At 41.7% G+C, this 20,765-nt stretch overlaps 3 protein-coding genes and 2 long non-coding RNA genes across 5 annotated transcripts in view; 1 reads left to right on the forward strand and 4 right to left on the reverse strand.

Annotated features, from left to right (window-relative positions):
- Positions 1 to 82, reverse strand: part of LOC134190039 (uncharacterized) — a 1,260-nt gene extending 1,178 nt beyond the window's left edge. The window contains exon 1 of the mRNA XM_062658451.1: positions 1 to 82. This exon is cut by the window's left edge and continues 46 nt beyond it. Within this exon, the coding sequence (XP_062514435.1) occupies positions 1 to 61 (61 nt within the window). The 5' untranslated portion in view covers positions 62 to 82.
- A 70-nt stretch (positions 83 to 152) lies between these two features.
- LOC134190166 (uncharacterized) lies at positions 153 to 976 on the reverse strand. The gene is made up of 3 exons (XR_009971601.1): positions 795 to 976; positions 367 to 418; positions 153 to 310 (listed from the first exon to the last, which is right to left on the reverse strand). It is a non-coding gene; the product is annotated as an uncharacterized LOC134190166 (long non-coding RNA).
- Positions 977 to 1,178: 202 nt separating this feature from the next.
- LOC134190165 (ATP-dependent DNA helicase Q5-like) lies at positions 1,179 to 2,108 on the reverse strand. The gene has a single exon (XM_062658597.1). It carries the CDS (start codon positions 2,062 to 2,064, stop codon positions 1,729 to 1,731), a length of 336 nt encoding a protein of 111 aa, XP_062514581.1. The 5' UTR covers positions 2,065 to 2,108; the 3' UTR covers positions 1,179 to 1,728.
- A 1,014-nt stretch (positions 2,109 to 3,122) lies between these two features.
- Positions 3,123 to 4,552, reverse strand: LOC134190154 (uncharacterized). Its single transcript, XM_062658584.1, has 2 exons — positions 4,443 to 4,552; positions 3,123 to 4,355 (listed from the first exon to the last, which is right to left on the reverse strand). The coding sequence occupies exons 1-2, from the start codon at positions 4,540 to 4,542 to the stop codon at positions 3,388 to 3,390; spliced, it is 1,068 nt and encodes a 355-aa protein (XP_062514568.1). The 5' UTR covers positions 4,543 to 4,552; the 3' UTR covers positions 3,123 to 3,387.
- A 9,009-nt stretch (positions 4,553 to 13,561) lies between these two features.
- LOC134190221 (uncharacterized) lies at positions 13,562 to 14,289 on the forward strand. Its single transcript, XR_009971616.1, has 3 exons — positions 13,562 to 13,781; positions 13,838 to 13,914; positions 13,988 to 14,289. It is a non-coding gene; the product is annotated as an uncharacterized LOC134190221 (long non-coding RNA).
- Positions 14,290 to 20,765: the final 6,476 nt, after the last annotated feature.

Here is a 20,765-nt window from a genome sequence, read left to right on the forward strand (position 1 = left end):
GCTCGTTGACATGAAATAAGGCGGTCAGAGTTGCCTCCATCTTCTTTATCGGAGTCATCATCGAATGATTCGATCCTGCAGTCTTCTCTACACACAATAGTCATAAAAACTGTACATAAAATTCTATCTGTTTGACAATGAAATACCCATAACGGCCACCACCGTAGAGTGATGGGTCGGGTACACGTTTTGATATAATAGCCATGGTCTTGCTATTATGATGTAAATGGGTGAACGAGGATTCCTCCAACTGGTGAAGTGACTTTTGTGTGGCATCGGGATCTTGACAGTAGTCACATCCTTGGTCACACTAGTAGTAACGGCATTGGATTAAATACACACCAAATTGTAAGGCTCTTGACATACTGCTGGCTTGTCTTTCTCGCCAAAGAAATCTGCTATTGATTCGTGTCTGCATCTACGTACAGAACAGCAGAGATGCACACACACGCACACACACACACACACACACACACACACACACACACAAACAAACAAACAAACATGCACACACACACACGCACACAGATGTAAAACATGCAAGTGATACTGTAAATCCAGAAATTTTGTACTCATGAAATTTTAATAATTTCATACAGATACTTGGCTGTACTAAAATAACATGAATACCAAAAGTTATAGATAGATGCACTTGAATTTGGCTACAGTACAGTACCCATGTGTCGTATGATAATAATATTTGTGTGAACTACTTCATGGGCAGAAGTATTAAACTTTTTGAGAATGAAAATTTCTGGATTTACATTACAGTGAATGTGTGAAAATGTACAAACCGAGATGCTGTTTCGCAGTATTTCACGAGTGCATCGAAGCTGGACTGAGCGGCGACGGAACGTTCAGATTTCATCTGTTGCATAGACAACACACGAGTTGAGAAATCTACATCTACTCCAAGCATGCTTGCACACACACATGCACACATGTGCACGCATGCACACACACGTACACACACGTGCACACACATGGATGCACACACGCACATACTCACACACACACACACACACACACACACACACACACACACACACACACACACACACACACACACACACACACACACACACACACACACACACACACAAAGACACACACACACGCACACACACACACACACACACACACACACACACACACACACACACACACACACACACACACAAACCTAGAATAATACAATCTGCAATCTAGAATAATACAATAGAAGGAAGAATTTTGGTTGCATTGCAGGGGTGGAGGAGCCAGAGAAACGAGGGGCCTCAGGCACCCCTAACTTTAAGCACAACCTCCATTTTTGTAAGCAGATCACAGCCATGTATAGAGACTGTGAAGCAGACAATACCCTCGTAATTCATGTACTCAGATGTCCTTTCATGCCCCCCAACTTACAAGTCACTTTGCCACTCCTGCATTGTATGACACGATGCCATGCATTTCATCGAATCCATTGTGTACTGTACTGTCATGTTTTAGATAACTGAAGTCTGCGATACCAAGTAAAAGAGCTAGAGAGATATGATAGGAGTAACTTGATCAATGCCAAATAAACCTGCTAGGTTTTTGCCTTTTTGCTGTCCATGCCCATACGAGCCAGTCAATTATGGTGCCCCCAGTGGTAAGTTGATTCCTACGCCTATATTGTACAACTAGTCAACCACTTCACAAAACTCTGTCAGCAATATGTCAGAAAGAAAAAATTAACCAACGTTCTTAATCGGCTACAACATACTTGACTTTGTAGAAGAGATTGCTACGAAACGTTCCTGCTCGATAGACTTTAGCATCTTCGCCAAATTTTAATGTCCTCGTTATATCCTCTTGAACTCGAACGGTTGCCGTGGCAGTCAAAGCCACACACGGCACACCAGAGAGTTTGCAACGAAAACCACCCAATTTACGATAATCGGGTCTGAAGTCGTGACCCCACTCAGACACACAGTGTGCCTCATCGACGACAAAGTATCCCAATAAACCACGTCTGAGCAAAGACGTAGCCAAAGACTGAAGAAAGTCAGTCGAAGCCATCTCTGGTGTGATATAGAGCATCTTTGTCTGCGGTGTTTTACTCCTCAAATCGGTGAGAATGGCAGCTTTGGACTCCTTGTCTGTTTTTTGAATTTAATGCTTGTGCGGCGATACCTCGCTTTTGTAGGCTAGTGATTTGGTCGTGCATGAGAGCGAGGAGAGGACTGATGACGAGTGTGATTCCTCGGTGACAGACGGCCGGTAGTTGGTAGCATAGTGATTTACCAGAGCCGGTCGGCATTCCAATAAAGACATCACAACGACCTAAAATGAAAGTAATCGTCACTGCTTGTTGATTACTCCCTCGTGAGAGCAGACAGACAGACAGACATGCAAACAGACAGACAGACAGACAGACAGACAGACACAGACAAATCCAGACAGACGAACGTGGCTGTCTGTCTGTCTGTCTGTATGTATGTATGTCTGTATGTATGTATGTCTGTTTGTCTGTCTGTCTGTGTCTGCCTGTCTGTCTGTGTCTGCCTGTGTCTGTCTGTCTGTCTGTCTGTCTGTCTCTCTGTCTGTCTGTCTGTCTCTCTGTCTGTCTGTCTGTCTGTCTCTCTGTCTGTCTGTCTGGCTGGCTGGCTGGCTGTATGTCTGTCTGTCTCTCTGTCTGTCTGTCTCTTTGTCTGTCTCTCTGTCTGTCTCTCTGTCTGTCTGTCTCCTCTGTCTGTCTCTCTGTCTGTCTGTGTCACTGCTTGTTGATTACTCCCTCGTGTGAGCGAAATGTCTTACGTTTAATCAGTTCCTCGATGGCGTTCTGTTGCAGTTGAGACTTGAAATTACGAAAACCAAATTTCTGCTCCAGAATGTCGAGCAAACTCATAGTCTCACATAAAACTATAGCTACAACTTTGTTCTCGAAGTTAGCATCTCGCAACTCTAAGTATTTCACTCCAGAATGTCTCACAGTAGAGTCAGTGTACAGCAAGCGAGTGGTTGCCTTGTAATTATAATCCAGACCTCTAGAGAGGGCTAGTCAAGTCCCGGATGCATACTGTTGGAAAGACAGACAGACGTTCGATGAGGGCAAGATATGGGTTGCAGGATAGATTTTCAAAGACTTGTTGGTAAGATATAAGTTTTTATACTAATTATATTGAGCTATTGCTCGAGCGAGTTACACTGATATCACAACAGGGTGAGCATGCATCGGCCTCAATCTCTATGATAGACTGTATGGTCAAATACAGTATATACGCTTGTAACAACTGAAACGCAAATAGAAATAATTAAACCTAAGCTACAATGGCTGGGCAAGCACAGCTCTTATCCAAAGCAAGTTAATTTTAGTTAATTTACAATTTCCAAATGACAGCTAGTATTGTCAATGTTATGTTGTCAACATGATTGCCTTAACAAGTAGAGAGATCCTCTTTTGTAGCCTTTGTGATCTTCAGTGCCCATGATTACCATGGAGGTATTGTCTATTACACAACCATCTACACCATGAAGTTCATAGGGCAACATGAACACCGGCTGCCATGCTGCCTCATTGAGTGCATAGATGGTGTTGCTCCCTTCTACAACGCAGAGTAGTTGTGAGTTGTTTGACAGCAGCTTACAGCATGAGCCGAAAGGAAACGGAGGTAACGAATCTCGAGGGCAAACAGAGTTGGGAGACAGACGAACAGATTGAATACTTCCATCTTTGTTGTTTAAAATGTAAAGAACACTGTCAATAACTATGCTTGTACAACTCGGATACCATTTGGACTTGTCCAATGATTTAGTGTTCCATTTTTTTAACCGAAAGTTATAGATTTGAATCAGAGTGATTGGTTTACCATCCCTATCTGTGCCACCGATAATGCATACGTATTCATCACTGCATGCAATGCTGTTGAACTTCACCTGATACGGCAGGTTATTGATGAGCACGTAGCTGCTGCTTTGTACATCAAATTTGAGTAAACTTATCGCTTCACTGGTGGTATCTTCGACTATGCCATAGGGTTTTCCATGAGAAGCAAACAAGTGATACAATTTGAATGGAAATGATATGCAACATTTCTCTTTGGTTTTGATGTCATACGTGACCATTAATGATTCACAACCAATCAGTAGGAGATGACTGTTGATGCAAGCAACACGACCAACTACGTCACATTTGATGATTGAAACGCATGCTGTAAGTTTGATTTCAAACATCATTTGTTGGAGATCAAATCGCTGGAATAGCACTAGACCTAAAGTCACAGATGGCACAATGTTGCATCCATTCAACTGGGAGCTAAAAATTTGAGGTTTGTCTTCATTAGAGGATAGAGCTGACAAACAACTCAAAACTTCATTTGGAACAGTTACATCTGAAACACATGCAAGACACCCATTAATTAGTAAATGAATATTTGTAATTACATCTATGACTGGCTGCTATAACTCAAATATCTCACCTGGACTGGCAGTTGCTATAACTTCAACAATGGTTTGACCAACTTGCTTCAAGTGTTTATTCACATTATTTACTAAAATGGTGCCAAAGGAGAGACACATTTCTAATGAAGATCGAGAAATCTCGTCTAGTAGCAAATGTGCAGATTGCCGTCGATTGTTCTTGTAGGTGTAAATTTCTTCAAAGTCTACCCTTGACATTAACTTCCCACTGTACAGTATGTCAACAATGGGAAAAGGAGATAATTGTTCTTTGAGCAATGCCCAGTGTGGTCGAATGACATCGGCTGCAATCAGTTTTTGAAACTTTTGTCTATCTGAGTTGATCATATTTGAATGGCCTAGTGGGTACATGAAAATCGATCAATACATGCTACAAATATCTACCTATTAGTTTAACCCGTTATTTCTGCAATCATGATATTTCTGTAATTTTCTGCAAAGAAATCACGAAGCACACAAATAAAATTCGCAGATATTTAGGCCTATCCTCAGAGTCCCAGGAAGTACATGTGTGTTCCAGTAACAGTCTTCCCAGTTGGAATGCAGAAATTTAATTTCTAGTAATTAAAACTTTTGTCTAGATTCTCAAATCACAGTAATTTATTTTAAGACCGCAGAAATAACCGGTTATACAGTAATCAGTGTCATTAAAAGTAAACTAAGACAACACATTGACCTGTTATTCAAATAGTAGCTATAGTGCAAATTAAAAGTTTGCAAACAGCCTGTGCTTCCTGCTAATTGTCGGTAAACTGTCTTAATTATGTTGAAATATAGTTGTTCTCTCTTCCAGATACGGAATAATATACTTCAAACGTAAATGTATCACAATTATGATTCACTCCTATTAGAGCAGGTGAACAAAACGTTTGCCTTGATGGTAATCTCACCCCAATAGACAAAAATGCATAGCCACAGCGATGTTTTGTGGAGTGTGCACAAACCCCTCTGACCAAGATTTTTGGTGCTCAACTTTGTAAGTTGATCCATAATTTGCTAGCTAGAGATAATGCTACGTGTAGATCTAGCTGCATGTGCTCTTTTTAGTAAGTCTGATGTCAATTTCAGCCTAGTATCTAAACCTCTCTGTACATATATATTCGTTTTATAATATATAGTCAAATAATGTTAGTGACTGTAGTGGTTTGCGGACTTCAGATACAACAACTACCACTCTGGAGTTCGAGCTGACTACGCGACAGTCTAGGCTACGTAGCTGCGTCTACCAGTCCTAACATTCCAAACAACCACACTGAACTGGACAGAAGTTGGATTCGGGAGATTCAGGAACACAAACCTTTGTCCAGTTTATGTGGACGGAAAAAAATTAATTAGAGAACTAGCGTGCTTGCTTACCACACTGATTGCACTTGCTGTCTTCGAATTCATGACAGTTACGACAAGTAAATGAACCGACTGCGACAACTTCGGATCTTTCTGGCGTTCGACTCATCCTTTTCTGTTCGGCAATTGGCCCGACGAAGACGTACCTGCAATCTTTACCCCCTTTTTTCTTTCCGGCTGGGCACCGGTGTAGCATCTTTCCAGCAGCAGCGTGCTGCTTGTGACAAGTTGTGTGTTCGAAAGCACATTATATAGTAGGTAGCCAAGTGAATCTGTAGGAAAAATTTTTATTGGCTTCGCTCCAACAGCGGCCTGTACGGAATTTGATCCATCCACCCACATGAGTAACTTCAGTGGGCGGTCTGAAACCAGTGACAATAGGTGTGTTCACCGTTCACACTATGGTTGCAAACCATGGTGTGTTATGTTTTGATTTGCGTAACGTAGCATACAGTACAAATCTGTGTTCAGACTGGACTGGGTTTGATTACCTTTGATAAGGATGTTGTTGAAATGTTGGAAACGTATCCTATTGTCATTGTTAGATTTTACAAATTGAAAATTGCAAAGTGGCAGTGGTACCATTTGATCATTCTAATTTTCTAATTTTCTGAACTGGCATCTTGCTCAACATCCCGGCCAACATATAAAGTGAGAAAATTTGCCGCCGCCGCCGCCCTGGCCTTCGAGCATATATACAGTACGTACCTTGAAAATTCCTGCCAACAATTGTGTAGTACACTTGGCTGCAGGCAAGCGAGCAACTCGGTGAGAAGATTTGCTTCTAAAGGTGAACATCTCTAGCGTACACGTGTACTCTACCAGTAGACTTGCTGGACTACCTTGGAAACGACGTGTGCAATTTTCTGAGATTGCTCATCAAACTTTATTGATACAATTAGCACCTACAGCCGGGACTTATAGTAAATTGGTAGTGTGAAACAGTTCAGGCAAGGGCGGCGGCGGCGGCAAATTTTCTCACTTTATATGTTGGCCGGAATGTTGAGCAAGATGCCAGCTCAGAAAATTAGAAAATTAGAATGATCAAATGGTACCACTGCCACTGTTGCAATTTTCAATTTGTAAAATCTAACAATGACAATAAGATACGTTTACAACATTTCAACAACGTCCTTATCAAACGATAGAATTACTGCTCAACCAAAATTGCAAATTTTTGCTTTATGGTTTGTAAAAAAATTAAAAGTACATTAAAACATTCGGAACATTTCCAATTTTTAGCAGCATTGAAATGCAAAAATTGGAATGATCAAAAGGGGCACAGATTGTGTATGCAGTGAGACTGTGGGTCGAGCGGGTGTGGACAATGTGGGTCGAGTGGGTGTGGACAATGTGGGTTGAGTGGATGTGGACAATGGACAATGTAGGTGGAGTGGGTGTGGACACTGCGAGTGTGGAATTTGGATTGCAAATTGGGTAATAATTGGTGCTGCAAATGCAACTGAGCCGCTCCAACAACGCTCTTGGCGCGCGCGGCGCATACTTGTTTACTCCACATTCCTCTAGGCATGCCTACGAACCGGTAAAGTGAGTCCAACTAACAAACGTTAGAGCATATCTAACAAGACTATCTCAAATCTGTAGTGGCGGGTTCTGGTTCACGAGTCTCGAAGGAGCAAGTGGTACGTGCAGAACCCTATCCTAAATGTCTAGACTCTAGCAACGTGTACCGGGCTCTCTTTTCTCGCACAAGGGTCTGGTGTAAACATTATTATATTAAACGTAATGCGTGTAAACATTATTATAACCATATCATATGCGTAGAGACATACGTAGGGCTTTTCTGGCTAGGAACCATTGCACATACTCAGCCCCTTTTCGACTTCCGGACGGCGGGGAGCTCCTTTGATGTTGTCGTGTTGCCGCTCCACCGATACGGTGGAACCAAAGCAGTGGTCGTTTATCCCGTATTTCTTCGATTAAACGCCTTGGCGTTTATTTTTTATCTAGGATGCACAACGGCGTCTAGAACAAGGGTGGCGTTTATTCGAGGGCGGCGTTTAATCGTATTGTGTTTAGTAGAGACATTGAAAGAATAGAGTGCCTTCTTAGTCAAGTGTCTGGTGTATAGACGGTCGTACAGTAGTAGCTCGCGTTCTACAGTCGAATTGGATCCTCTTGGCAGGTATCCAGTATGCATAGCGTGTGTACGGGTGTGATCGGGTAGGCGTCTCGGTAAGTCTACTATACAGCATCGACGACACGTAACGTTGCTGCATTTGGTGACGAGAAGCGGGATATCGAGCAAGATATCGGACAAGAATTCGGACAGATCGTTTTGTGGATCAGTCATCGTTTAGTGTTGTCGAGTTGTAACGTGCGAGTGCATTTGTGTACGTGTGAGTGCTGCGCCTTACGTAGAAAAGCGGCATCATGGCAGAAGGTGGTGAAATTGATCAGCCAGGTCAAGCAGCATTGGTGCCTGGGCGGGGATTGCGAATTCTGGCAGTCCCAGAGAAGTTTGCAGACGGAGACGTTGAGTTATGGCTGGAGCGCTTTGCTTTGTGTGCGGCTGCTAATAGCTGGAATGCGGATGCCAAAGCGAAGATTCTCCCAACGTACTTGAAAGGAAGGGCATACGCAGTGTACCGTCGACTGACGGCAGAACAGAAGGCTTCGTACGATGTGCTAGCTACGGCGTTGAAAGAAACTTCTGCCTGGAACTGGAGAACGACGTCGGTTAGCGAGAAGGCAGTTCTCAGAGCGATCGTTACGTGATGGGGAAGCACTTGAAGTGTATGCGAGAGAACCAGAAGATCTACTGGATCCTGCTGCTATGCCTGGGCTGGCGGAAGATCTGAGAGAACAACAGCTCATTGATCGCTTTGTTGAAGGTCTGCCCCCGCACGCCAGATATCAGCTGGATTTGCACCCGCAAGCGACATTCCAAGGTACAATTGTTAGAACTCGTGAATTGATGTTGTTGAATGATAGGCAGCGGCAGCGCGGTGGTCACAAGTTGTTAGTGTTAGCGCAGCTTGTGCAGATAGAGAAACAAGTGTCATCGAGGATCTGAAAGAGAGATTAAACGAGATGGAAAAGGCCATAAGTACTGCAGGAGTGAATGTGAAAAGAGATAACAAGCAATCAGGATCAGGTCAATTGTAGGTGACGCGAGACGTTCATCACACAAGCGCTGGACAAGGACTTCGATGTTTCTTGTGCAACGAGCAGGGACATATGAAAAGAAATTGCACACAGAGAAGTGTGCAGAAATGTGTAGGCCCTTGCTTCAGGTGTAATCAGATGGGTCATTTGATGAGAGATTGTCCAATAATTCATCAGACAAAGCCCCAAATGACCACAAGGACACAACAACAGCAACAGTACATGTATGCACAACCAGATTACAGGAAGCAATCAACAACAGGTGGTAAGACACCAAGAGGGGTGTTAGAAGTGTGTCTGGTGCGTTGATAAGCTCTGTGATTGTCACTGGTTGTGTGGATGAGGTGGAAACGTCTTTCTGATTGATACTGGCTTTGTAGTTTCACTGTTGCCTATAGAAGTCTGGTCGATGACATGAGCATATCATCAAGTGGGACAAGATTACAACTGAAGACAGTTGATGGCAGTAGTCTGAAGAGCGAGGGAGCTTGTAAGGTACTTGTACGTTTGGCTGCATGGGTATGTTCACACCAATTTATGGTAGCACACGTAGATATGCCTATCTTGGGAGCTGACGTTTTACTTGATCATGGGATGATCATCAACATGGCTAAGCGCCAGTTGGACTGGATAGGAGGTACACTACCCCTAACAGTAGTAGCTGAGCAAGTATATTGTATCTTGAAGGAAGACTTGAACTCAGTGGGAATGGAGAGGCAGATTGTTATGGCTTGTTTTGTAGACGGAGAGGGACAGGCAGTACATGGGTTAGGTAACTGCTTGCTGGAACCAAATCAACGGTTCATGGACAGAACTGAAGTACTGGTAGTCAGAGTGTTAGTCGACACAACTTTTGCAAAGGTACCTGTTTAACTGACTATGATGCATGAGACGAAGCTACTGAAAGGTAACTGTCTTGGGAACTATGTGCCCAGTATCTGTCGAACCAACAGCTATTTACAAGTGGGCCAGGTGATCGTGGAAGAACAGAAGTTGTAACCCATACTATTAGGACAGGAGACACGTTGCCACAGAAACAGGTACCAAGAAGATTACCTCACGCACTTCAAGGGGTTGTAGAGAAACAAGTAAGGGAGATGCTTGAGCAGGAGGTAATTCAACCATCAGTGAGTCCATGGAGTCTACCTGTAGTCTTGCATGGTACGTCAGAAAGACGACACGTATCGGTTCTGTGTTGATTACAGAAAATTAAATGGCATAACAGTTAAAGATGCTTATCTCTTGCCAAGAGTAGATGAAACGTTAGAGTCATTAGGTGGAGCTTGCTATTTCTCGACTTTGGACTTAGCGAGTGGATATTGGCAGGTAACAATGGATCCGGAGGATAAAAAGAAGACGGCTTTCTCTACCAAACAAGGCCATTTTGAATTCAACGTAATGCCATTTGGTCTTTGTAATGCTCCTGCCACTTTCCAGACGCTCATGGAATATGTTCTAGCTGGGCTACAGTGGATCTTTGTTTAGTATATCTTGATGATAGCATTGTCTTTTCTACGACCTTTGACCAGTATGTGAAGAAGCTGAGAGCTGTGTTTAGCAGACTTAGTGCTGCTGGGTGAATCTAAAGCCAAGCAAGTGTTGCTTTAGGCAGAAATCGGTTAATTATTTGGGTCATGTAGTCGGAGTGGAAGGATTGCAACCGGATCACAGGAAAGTGCAAGCAGCTATGGACTTTCCCAGGCCTGTGGATGGAACCGGAGTACGTCGGTTTGGGGGGCCTAGTTATCACCGCTTTATTCCACACTTTTTGTCTGTTGCAGCTCCGTTGTTTAAGATAAAAAGTAGTGGTGCTAACTTTGACTGGACAGATAATTGCCAACAGTCATTTGAAGTCCTGAAGTACAAGTTGACAGCTGCCCCAGGAATGGCTTTCCCCAGGTTTGAGAAAGACTTTGTGTTTGCTACGGATGCCAGTGAAGTAGGGTTGGGTGCAGTGTTGTCACAGAAGTACTGTGGAGAAGAACACATGCAAGTCGAGTGCTACACAGGGCTGAGAAGAACTACAGCACAACAGAGAAGGAAGCATTGGCTGTAGTTTGGGCTGTGACACACTTTCGTCCATATTTATACGGAAGGCGGTTCACACTCTGGACAGATCATTGCCCATTGCAATGACTACGTTCCTGCAAGAAACTGAGAGGAAGACTGGCGAGGTGGTTACTGACACTAAGTGAATATGAATGGTCGATTCAGTACAGACCAGGAAATCAGAATCGTAATGCAGATGTATTGTGCAGAATACCATCTGCACATTTAGGAAGGGAAGAAGATGGTACAGATAGACTTGAAGAGTTGCTAAGTCCTATCTCAGACCAAAAGCCAGGGCAAACAGGAAGTATTCAAGGATGTGCAGCAGTTGGATTTACACCATCTTGGACAAGTGAAGAGTTACAGATGAGACAGCGGGAAGATCCTTTACTGTCAAAGGTTTTGGACAGTTTTCCTGCCATGCCAGGGCAAGATCAACTGGGAGAATGAAGAAGAAGCAATAGGTGGGGTGCGGTTGCGAAGGTGTGGCATCAGCTAGCGTTGGATGATAGAGTCTTATATCGATTTGGGAGTGGGACCAGCGGAAGGACAAGAAGAATGACAGTTGGTGGTAGTGCCTGACTCTATGGTACCTGAAGTTTTAGCAAAGTTGCATAACAATGGCGGCCACTTTGGAGTGGAGAAACGCTTAATAGAGTTGCGGAACGGTTTTGGTGGCCACGCTACACACGTGCAGTTGAGAGCTTTGTAGCAACTTGTGTAAAGTGTCAGCAAAGGAAGATGCCAGCAAAGAAAGCTAAAGCAGCTTTGCAGACTGTTCCAGTTGGAGGACCATTTGAAATGCTTGCGATGGACTTTCTATGACCTTTATCAACAACAGAACAAGGCAACAAGTACATTTAGGTTGTTGCAGACTACTTCACCAAGTGGGCCGAAACATTTCCGTTACAAGATCAAACGGCAAAGACAACAGCAGAGACCTTGGTAAATGAGGTCATCACGCGATTTGGGATGCCCATAGTTCTGCATACTGACCAAGGACGCAATTTTGAGAGCGCTCTTGTTCGTGAAGTATGCAAACTTTTTGGAATTCGTAAGTCAAGAACCACAGCATATCATCCAGAAGGGGATGGGCTTGTTGAACGAATGAACAGGACTTTGGTAGAGTCTCTGTCCAAGTATGTAGACACCCATCAGAAGGATTGGGACGAGTGGATAGCAACTGTATTGTTTGCATATCGCTCTTCAGCACAGAGTTCTACTGGGTACAATCCTTATGAAGTATTGTTTGGAAGAACAGCACGGTTGCCAGTGGATACAGAACTGGATCAGCGACTCCCTTCGCCTGATGCAACAGATGAGTACTTGAGCAAGTTAAAAAGAAACCTGAGACAATCTAGAGATATTGTAGATGAAGAGGTCACTGCAGCTCAAGAGAGACAACACAGGAAGGTGTCAATAAGGTGGAAGTGAAGGAGCTCAATATAAAGAAGGTGATTTGTGTTGCTGCATAGTCCAGCATTGACGAGAGGTACTGTTTCGAAGTTGCACTGCTCTTACCAAGGACCGTTGTACCAACGGATTTGTTCCTGCCGCGGATTTGTTCCGGTTGATCAAATGCGCAAGCGTACGCTTGCGCACATGTTGTCCCTTGGATTTCCAGACGCTGTTTTACGTTGTCTTCTTCCGCGGATTTGTTCCGGGCGGGGTAGAATTGCCGACGCCTAGAAATTGTTTAGCGCATGCGTATTACATGTCAAACATTTATTTCTGTTCCTTTGGCCATGCTAAAGCTTGTACAGGCTTCATAGGCTTCTTTGTAGTCTACGCAACAACCTACAGCTGTAAACTGTCCCGATCTAGCCGTGACTTGTACTCTCCGATCACTAGATAATTAATTAATTCACTAGATAATTATCTAGTGTGAATAGACGTACGGCAGGCTATGACAGTGAAAGGTATGGAATGAGTATCTAGACATGTTTTTGACGCTTTTGAAAAATCAAATGTGTAGACCTTTAGTAATAGTTTGGTATTTTTGGTTTACCGCATGCAGTGATTTTGAATAGAAATTCGTTTGTAGTCTTCTGCTTGTGTTTTAGGCTATAATATACTGTTGTAGCAGTTAGTTTAGATCTGCATGTGCATAAAATGTCTTGTGTGTACCTTCATGCTTTAATTAATTAATTGACAATCTAATGCAGTTGAGTGAATGAATATAGAATTGTCTAATTTGTTGATCATTTGAAAGTTTATGTGTTATTATTAACTCTATATACTAACCCAGGTTACTGAGGTACATTACTGAACTGAGTGTTTAATTATGTTGGGCATATGTGAGCTGCTGGCATGAGCTGTTTGATGCAATAATGCAGTGGAGTTGATAGATTCTCTGCTGCTGTGAGTTGAGATAAATATTTGGTGGTATGATAATATGATAATAATAGTAATTTTCTTTTTAAATTGGTTGTAGTATGGTTGGCTTATTCTTAGTATGATATCAATAAAGTTGTTGTGTTCTTTTGATTTGTCATGTTTAACAACAACAACAATAATATAATAACAATAACAATAATAATAAAAACGTTTTGTTTGTTTTCCTAATCGGTACAAGAGTATTGGATGCATTAAGGGTGTGGTCAAGAAATCACAAGAAATATATATTGTTTTAGGCAATGGTTACAAGGAGAGTCTATTTTCTTACTGTATAAAGTACATACAGAAGCAAACTGTCGTCTGTTCGTCTTTGCGCATGCAGCAGAGTGTTTACACCTCAAGATCTTGGAAGATCCTGGAAGACCACCGCAGCTGCCAAGATCTTGGCTTGATTTTGTAGTATATGTAGACGGTACAAGGTAGTTTTAGTTTGTATTCTTGTACTGACTTATTTCTAGTTTGTTTTGTGATTTAGCTCACTTGGTTTACACAAGTTGTTCCGTAATTTCTTGCCATGTAGAACCCCAAGATCTTTGTCAACTTTACTGAAATGTTGGTTGGGCATGTGTGAAGAGGTTAATTAATGGAATCTAACTGAACGACATGATTTTTTGACTTGTTCTAGTTACTCTTGAGTTAACAGATGCCATCAAGAAATGCTGAACGTCTAAGAACAGCAAGATATTCCAAGTTCTTACCAAGAATGTATACAAGCATTGATTTATACTTTCAAACTGTAACAATTATGGCCTGTATAGTCTAGCTATGTGTAGTGAAGACAAATGTATGATGTATAGACTTACATGCTGTTGCTCATACAGATAGACTGGCATTTTTACTGTTCTAAAAATTTTAGAGCACATATACAGTATATTGCAGCTAGATACTACTAGTAAAGTTGTAGCGTTAAATTATTAATATCAAATATTTTACCTTTTAAAACTATAACGGTCTGTAGAAGTTTGCATGAAAAGTTATTTCTCGTATACACACATTTGCACAAGTGGTGATTAGATATGTGCATACTAAAACTCAATTTAATTAATTAAACAATATATACCAGCAACAGAAATATTATATAAATTATTGATAGAAATGATATAAATTATTGTTTGTGAAGACTTCGAATTTATTGGCATTTTGCAACCAATTGCAACTAATTATATTAAATAAAGAGATACATATATAAATAATTGAAACTATTTCAAAACGTTAACACGATCAGTGACATCAGTTAAGTTTGTATGTGCAGTTTACTGCAGAAAGTAAATGGTTGGAGAAGTAGTGATCAGCGGCAAATCGGAGCTGGTATTACAAGTACATTCAATTCCCTTCAAACTTAATTAATATTTGCGTAGAACAACTCATATCATCAATAGAAAACAATTTGAATCAGATCAAAGCATCTTGATTAGGTGCCATCTCTGCCAGCCACTTGGATACATTGTAATTCATTAGCATTTTGCAGCTAAAGTGAGATGCATAACTATTATAGATCAACATATTAATATTAACTATTGGAACTCTTTCAAAAGACTAGCATGGCCAGTAGAAGTTTCTATGTGCAGTCTTGCTTCAGAAACTGCACATTTGCAGAAGTAGTGCATGATCAGATATGCACATGCTTATCAACTGATTTCACAGAATTGGTGCACTGTATATATTGCAAAATGATGCCATATGCATTCAGTTGTCTTAGATTTAAAAGTTGTTTTAATTAAACGAGGAGAATTAGATTAGAAAGTACGTATACTAAAATTCAACAGTATACAGACTACCTAAAGATTTCACAATTATGCTGTACTGATCTACACTTGAAGATAGACCTAAAGAACCTTATTATTAAGATAAATAAATTGATATTACTTATTAATTTTTAGAAAAGATTTACATAATAGAAGTTTGTATCAGCAGCTTTACATTCTACATGGGCAACAAGCAATAAATAAATAACTTGTTTGTGCTTGTAACCTTGCTGATATAATGAGTAGAGGTAATAGGTGTTATGTGACTGCCGTAAGTGTATTGTGTATGTTTGGTAGCTACTGGCTTGTGAAAGTTTGTATAAGGAAAAGATGCTAATAGACTAAATGGTATTTAGTGTATTGTATTCAAGCCTGATGTTTACTCTAAAATATACCCAGGGTATATTCTGTTGCTATGACAATGGATGTATTATCTATCTACCTCCACGTGACCTGTACAACCGCTGTAACTAGCTCCACAGCATGGCAACACGCACTTTGTGTACAAAAAAAAGTAAAGAATGAGCCAATTACCTATATTATATGTTAAATGATTTATTTGAGCACAGAACACTTCCATTTAATTGCCTATACTCTAAACAAAGTTGTTGTGGTGGGTCACTAGAATAGCTAAGAAAAGACGTCTTCAGCTAGCAAAGAAGAAGTATGTGTCACCACTGCTCTGACAATGATAACTATAACTTAATTAGAGCTAATGATATTTCAATTTGACCAGCTATAGCCCTGACTTTGAGCTAAATTCAAGCATTCAGATTGTGTACACTTGTCGAAATTCATCATGTCAAATAGAAATCCTATTACGTACCAAGAAGCGGTTAGGTACTTGAGTGAATCCCATATTGGAAGGTATGTACAAGGTGCTACAGAAAGCAGAAAAAGAGCCATACGGAAGGTCACTATAGTGAGAGGGTGACCCTGCACAATGGTGTGGTGGTCTGTACTACTCCGAAAGCAACAGTGAGAGTAAAAAGATCAAGAGACAGTGGATTCAAAACAAGGAGTTAAGGGAGCAGATTCTTCAGTCGATCCATAACAATCACATGGGAGGCTGTCACTTTGGCAGAGACAAAACCCGCGAAAAAGTATACTCCAGGTATTTTTGGCATGCCATTTATGAAGACATTGACCAGTACATCAAGACGTGTGAGACATGTCAAAAGGTAGGACAACTCAAACTTAGCAAAAATACCTGGAATCTACATAATAACAATAACAATAATAATAATAATAATAATAATAATAATAATATATGACTCGTTTCAGTCGTTGGGGAGTTTCTGTGGTCTGGCGAACGGTCCGTTGACGATGACGTCCGGTGCTTTCCTGGTGGTCGTTGATATCCACTGGGCGTGCTGTATCGAGTACGCGGTCACCGTAATGCCTGCAATCTATATCGAATTGGCTAGTCATTGATCGCCGTATGGACTACACGAAAACATGTACCCCGCTGGGCTCACCTGCCGGGTTGGTGGGCGCCCAGATGGGGGTAAAGACCCCACTTGCCCATTATGGAGGGGCATAACGACACAATAATAATAATAACAGATTGAGTCGACATATCAATCTTGTATTGTGAGGCTGAACTGTTACCTTGCTGACAGTTCTGATCCTTTCATGCAGATGATACGGGAGTGTGACTCTGGAAAATCTTCACACTCCATCAAGCGCATGGCTTGTCGGTTTACTGCACAGCTGCGAAGGAGTCTTGCTTCGGACGACAAGTCGCAGAGCTTACACAGGAATGCATCCATCTCGGTTGAAGGTGGCTTCGAGCAAGCACCTGAAACAGATGCGAGACATTACCGTACGTGTTGCAGTTCTCTTCGTGTGCGGTCCTGGAGCGGGAAGCCTATGCACGGGCAGTATCGTCGTCTCACTGAGCAACCGCCTGTGGACATGAAAGAGACCTACGGATGGCTAAAGGCAGCGAATCTTCCTGCTGCAACTGAGGGACTGGTTGTTGCTGCTCAAGACCAAGCTCTTCGGACTCGGTACTATGAGCGCAAGATTCTACATCGTGATGTCAGTCCTACTTGCCGCATGTGCAGTGTAGGCCTGGAAACAGTCGACCACATTGTGGCAGGCTGTAGTGCTTTGGCACCGACGGACTTCACTGATCGACACAATCAGGTGGCATCCATCATTCACTGGGACGTTTGTCGCCATTTTGGGGTTCCGGTGGAGAGCAGATGGTACCGGCATCATCCTGATAGGCTTGTGGAGACGGATGACATTACTATGATGTGGGATACCACCATCCCCACTGCCAGGAAGATCAAAGCCAATCGTCCAGACATCTGTCTCAGAAATAGGAAGACAAACACTTGTCTTCTTATTGATATCAGCTGTCCTGCTGATGGCAACATTGGCAAGAAACATGCTGAGAAGTTGGCGAAGGACAGCGACTTGCGAGTGGAGATAAGCCGCATGTGACATTGTCGAACACTGGTGGTTCCGGTGGTGTTGGGAGCTTTGGCCACAGTGCACGCAGGTATTGCACGGTGGCTGGACATTATTCCAGGTCATCACAACCTGCAGCACTTACAGAAAACAGTGCTTCTGAGATCTACTCGGATCCTTCGTAAAGTCATGTCTTCTTTCTAGACAGCCGTGATGGTCTAAGTACTTCTGAAGCAGGGTTTGCTTCCGGTACTTGTAATAGACTTTACAAACCAGACTGATCTGGTTGAGCACGACAATAATAATAATGATAATGGCTTAGTGGTTAGCGACAATGGCTATACCACTCCATGGTTTGGGGTTCAAACCCCAGTGACGACAGTAAATTATGAAACTTGTCTGTCTTTCTTCTCATGTTTCTCTAGCTTTTCCATGAGACTATGACTCGTTTCAGTCGTTGGGGAGTTTCTGTGGTCTGACGAACGGTCCATTGACGATGATATTCAGTGCTTTCCTGGTGGTCATTAATTAATATCCACTAGGCGTGCTGTATTGAGTTCGCGGTCATTGTAATGTCTGCAATCTATATCGAATTGGCCAGTCATTGCCGTGTGGACTACACAGAAACATGTACCCTGATGAGCTCACCTGCTGTGTTGGTGGGCACCCAGATGGGGGTAAAGACTCCATTTGCCCATTATGGACGGGCATAACGACACATAATAAATTATAAGTAGAGTACGTCCTTGTCAAACGACTATGATCTACAACAGCTGCATGTTTAATGTTATCAGCTCTTATTGATCTATTCTAGGCAAATCCAAAGTTTTCTAAAACTTCCTCAGAGCTTACTTCCATCCCAGTGAAGAGTGCTTGGCATCGAATTGGGGTAGATCTTGTGGGTCCACTGCCTGCAACACCTACTGGGCACAAGTGAGATCTGAGTCACATTCATGCATTTACACATTGTGCAACAATTAACACACACACACACACACACACACACACACACACACACACACACACACACACACACACACACACACACACACACACACACACACACACACACACACACACACACACACACACACACACACACACACACACACACACACACACACACACACACACACACACACACACAACACACACACACACAAACACACACACACACCACACACACACACACACACACACACACACACACACACACACACACACACACACACACACACACACGAACACACACATTAATACGTGTTTTTAGATACATCATTACTCGTATGGACTACTATACAAAATGGGCAGAAGCTGCTGCATTGTACACTAAGTCTGCTGTAGAAGTTGCACAATTCCTTACAACTTTGTTTTGCCGACACGGACTGCCCGTGCTTGTTATGTCAGACCAAGGCAGGGAATTTGTCAATTGCCTCAACCACAAATTGTTTGAAACAACAGGAGTCAACCATCTAATTTCAACAGCCTACCATCCCCAAACCAACGTCCTGATTGAGAAATTCAATCAGACGCTACAAAGATCCCTTCTGAAGAAGGTTGGAGAGAACCAGGGTGACTGGTTCAAGTACTTGGACTCGGTATTGTTTGCATATAATACCAGCAAACAATCATCATCAAAATATTCGCCATTTTTCCTCCTTTATGGACGAGACGCAAGACTTCCTGTTGATCTGCTAGCAAAGCCAAAAGGTAAGAACTGTGTATGTATGCATGTATGTATGTATGTATGTAGGTACATGACGCTAATGACAAAAGACATTTGCTACTCTCTCAGACAAAAATTGCAGTTGCATCGCTTTTCATAACTATTTGAAAGGTTTTCAGCAAAATTTCTGTAATTCTTTCTGTTTCTCTGTGTATATAATCATAGACCATGCAGGCGCTTGTAACCAAAAATGTATGTGTACCAAAATCTATGTACTTGCAGTATGTATGTCTATGGGTATCTTACTGCAAAAAACCTCAGCCAAGTACTTTGAGACAAACTCATGTATATAAGCATTACAACAAGAGAGGAAAAGCAAAAAGCGTAGTGTAATCAATGAGTGACAATTACATCTAGATGTGCTATATGAGGTTGCTCTTGTACAGCAGAAATTGGTTTATGGAGACACAAAGTCAGAATTGAGCTTAGTCGTATTGACTAGTACTCATTACATCAGATTCACCATGTCTATTGTTCACTCTCATTACTAGAAAGCCTGAACATACCTGGTAGACTCAGTAATTCTATTTCTGATCTGATTGTCACACAAGGCAGAAGCTATATCAAGATAGCTTCTACCAATAGCAATTCCTAGTATAGTTTTCGGAGGACGCTAAGACACTTTTCTGATCACTATTTATATGTAATCATGCAGTGACTCCAATTAATTTTTTTTAGTTTCGGCTGTCTATTGTATGTTATGTACCTTTGTTCAGAGTCATTTTGCACTAATTAAGGGTTCTGTGTTTTATGCCTTGTAGTGTTTTTTCCATAGTCATACAGACTTTTAGAATGCAAACATTTTCCTTTTCTGCCTTAGAAATCACAGATGATGTCATGGCTTTCACTGTTACTGATGATGAACTTGATTTGTCTGTACAACAAATGGTCCAATTGCGAAAGATGGTGGACACCAACGTGAAGAAAAACATCTTAGAAGCACAAAAACAGTATGACGCCAGACATAAAAAAGAAGAATACAAGGTGATTTGTTAATGCAATCCTTCATTCAGAAACGTTATGGTTTAATAAATAATGTTGATGTGTGAGCAGGTTGGTGACAATGTTCTACTACAGAACACAAAAAATTTTCTCGTAAAGGAAGCAAGTATGAGCAGAGTTGGAAAGGCCCATATGAGATTGCCGAGAGAGCTGGCAAAGGCAGATATTATGTGAGAAAGCAGAATGATGCTATATGTAAAACCCTATACAATGCCACGAGACTTAAACCGTTCCATCAACGACATGAGCTAAGCCAACCATCTGTACCATCAGGTATATCTCATTTGTTTGTGGGAAAAGAGCATTATGTCTACTTTACAAAAGACATGTTAGTACATTGAAATGTACCATCTCCATGTGTGAAACTAACTAATTAATTAACTGCGATAATAGAACATACTTTCTTCTGACAATGCAGAATATGATAATATTGCACACTGTATCACCATAAGCACTTACGTTTGGTAAATTAATAGCAATATTTTTGAAACAAGAAAGAAATTTGGTAC

Source organism: Corticium candelabrum, chromosome 14 (assembly GCF_963422355.1).
Source record: "Corticium candelabrum chromosome 14, ooCorCand1.1, whole genome shotgun sequence".
Taxonomy (NCBI): domain Eukaryota; kingdom Metazoa; phylum Porifera; class Homoscleromorpha; order Homosclerophorida; family Plakinidae; genus Corticium; species Corticium candelabrum.

Excerpts from the sequence above, each read along its gene's own strand:
- LOC134190165 (XM_062658597.1), bottom strand. The coding sequence starts at position 2,064 with ATGCTCTATATCACACCAGAGATGGCTTCGACTGACTTTCTTCAGTCT.
- LOC134190154 (XM_062658584.1), bottom strand. The coding sequence starts at position 4,542 with ATGTGTCTCTCCTTTGGCACCATTTTAGTAAATAATGTGAATAAACAC. Across the intron at positions 4,356-4,442 it reads TATAGCAACTGCCAGTCCAG|ATGTAACTGTTCCAAATGAA; the intron begins GTGAGATATTTG and ends CATGTGTTTCAG.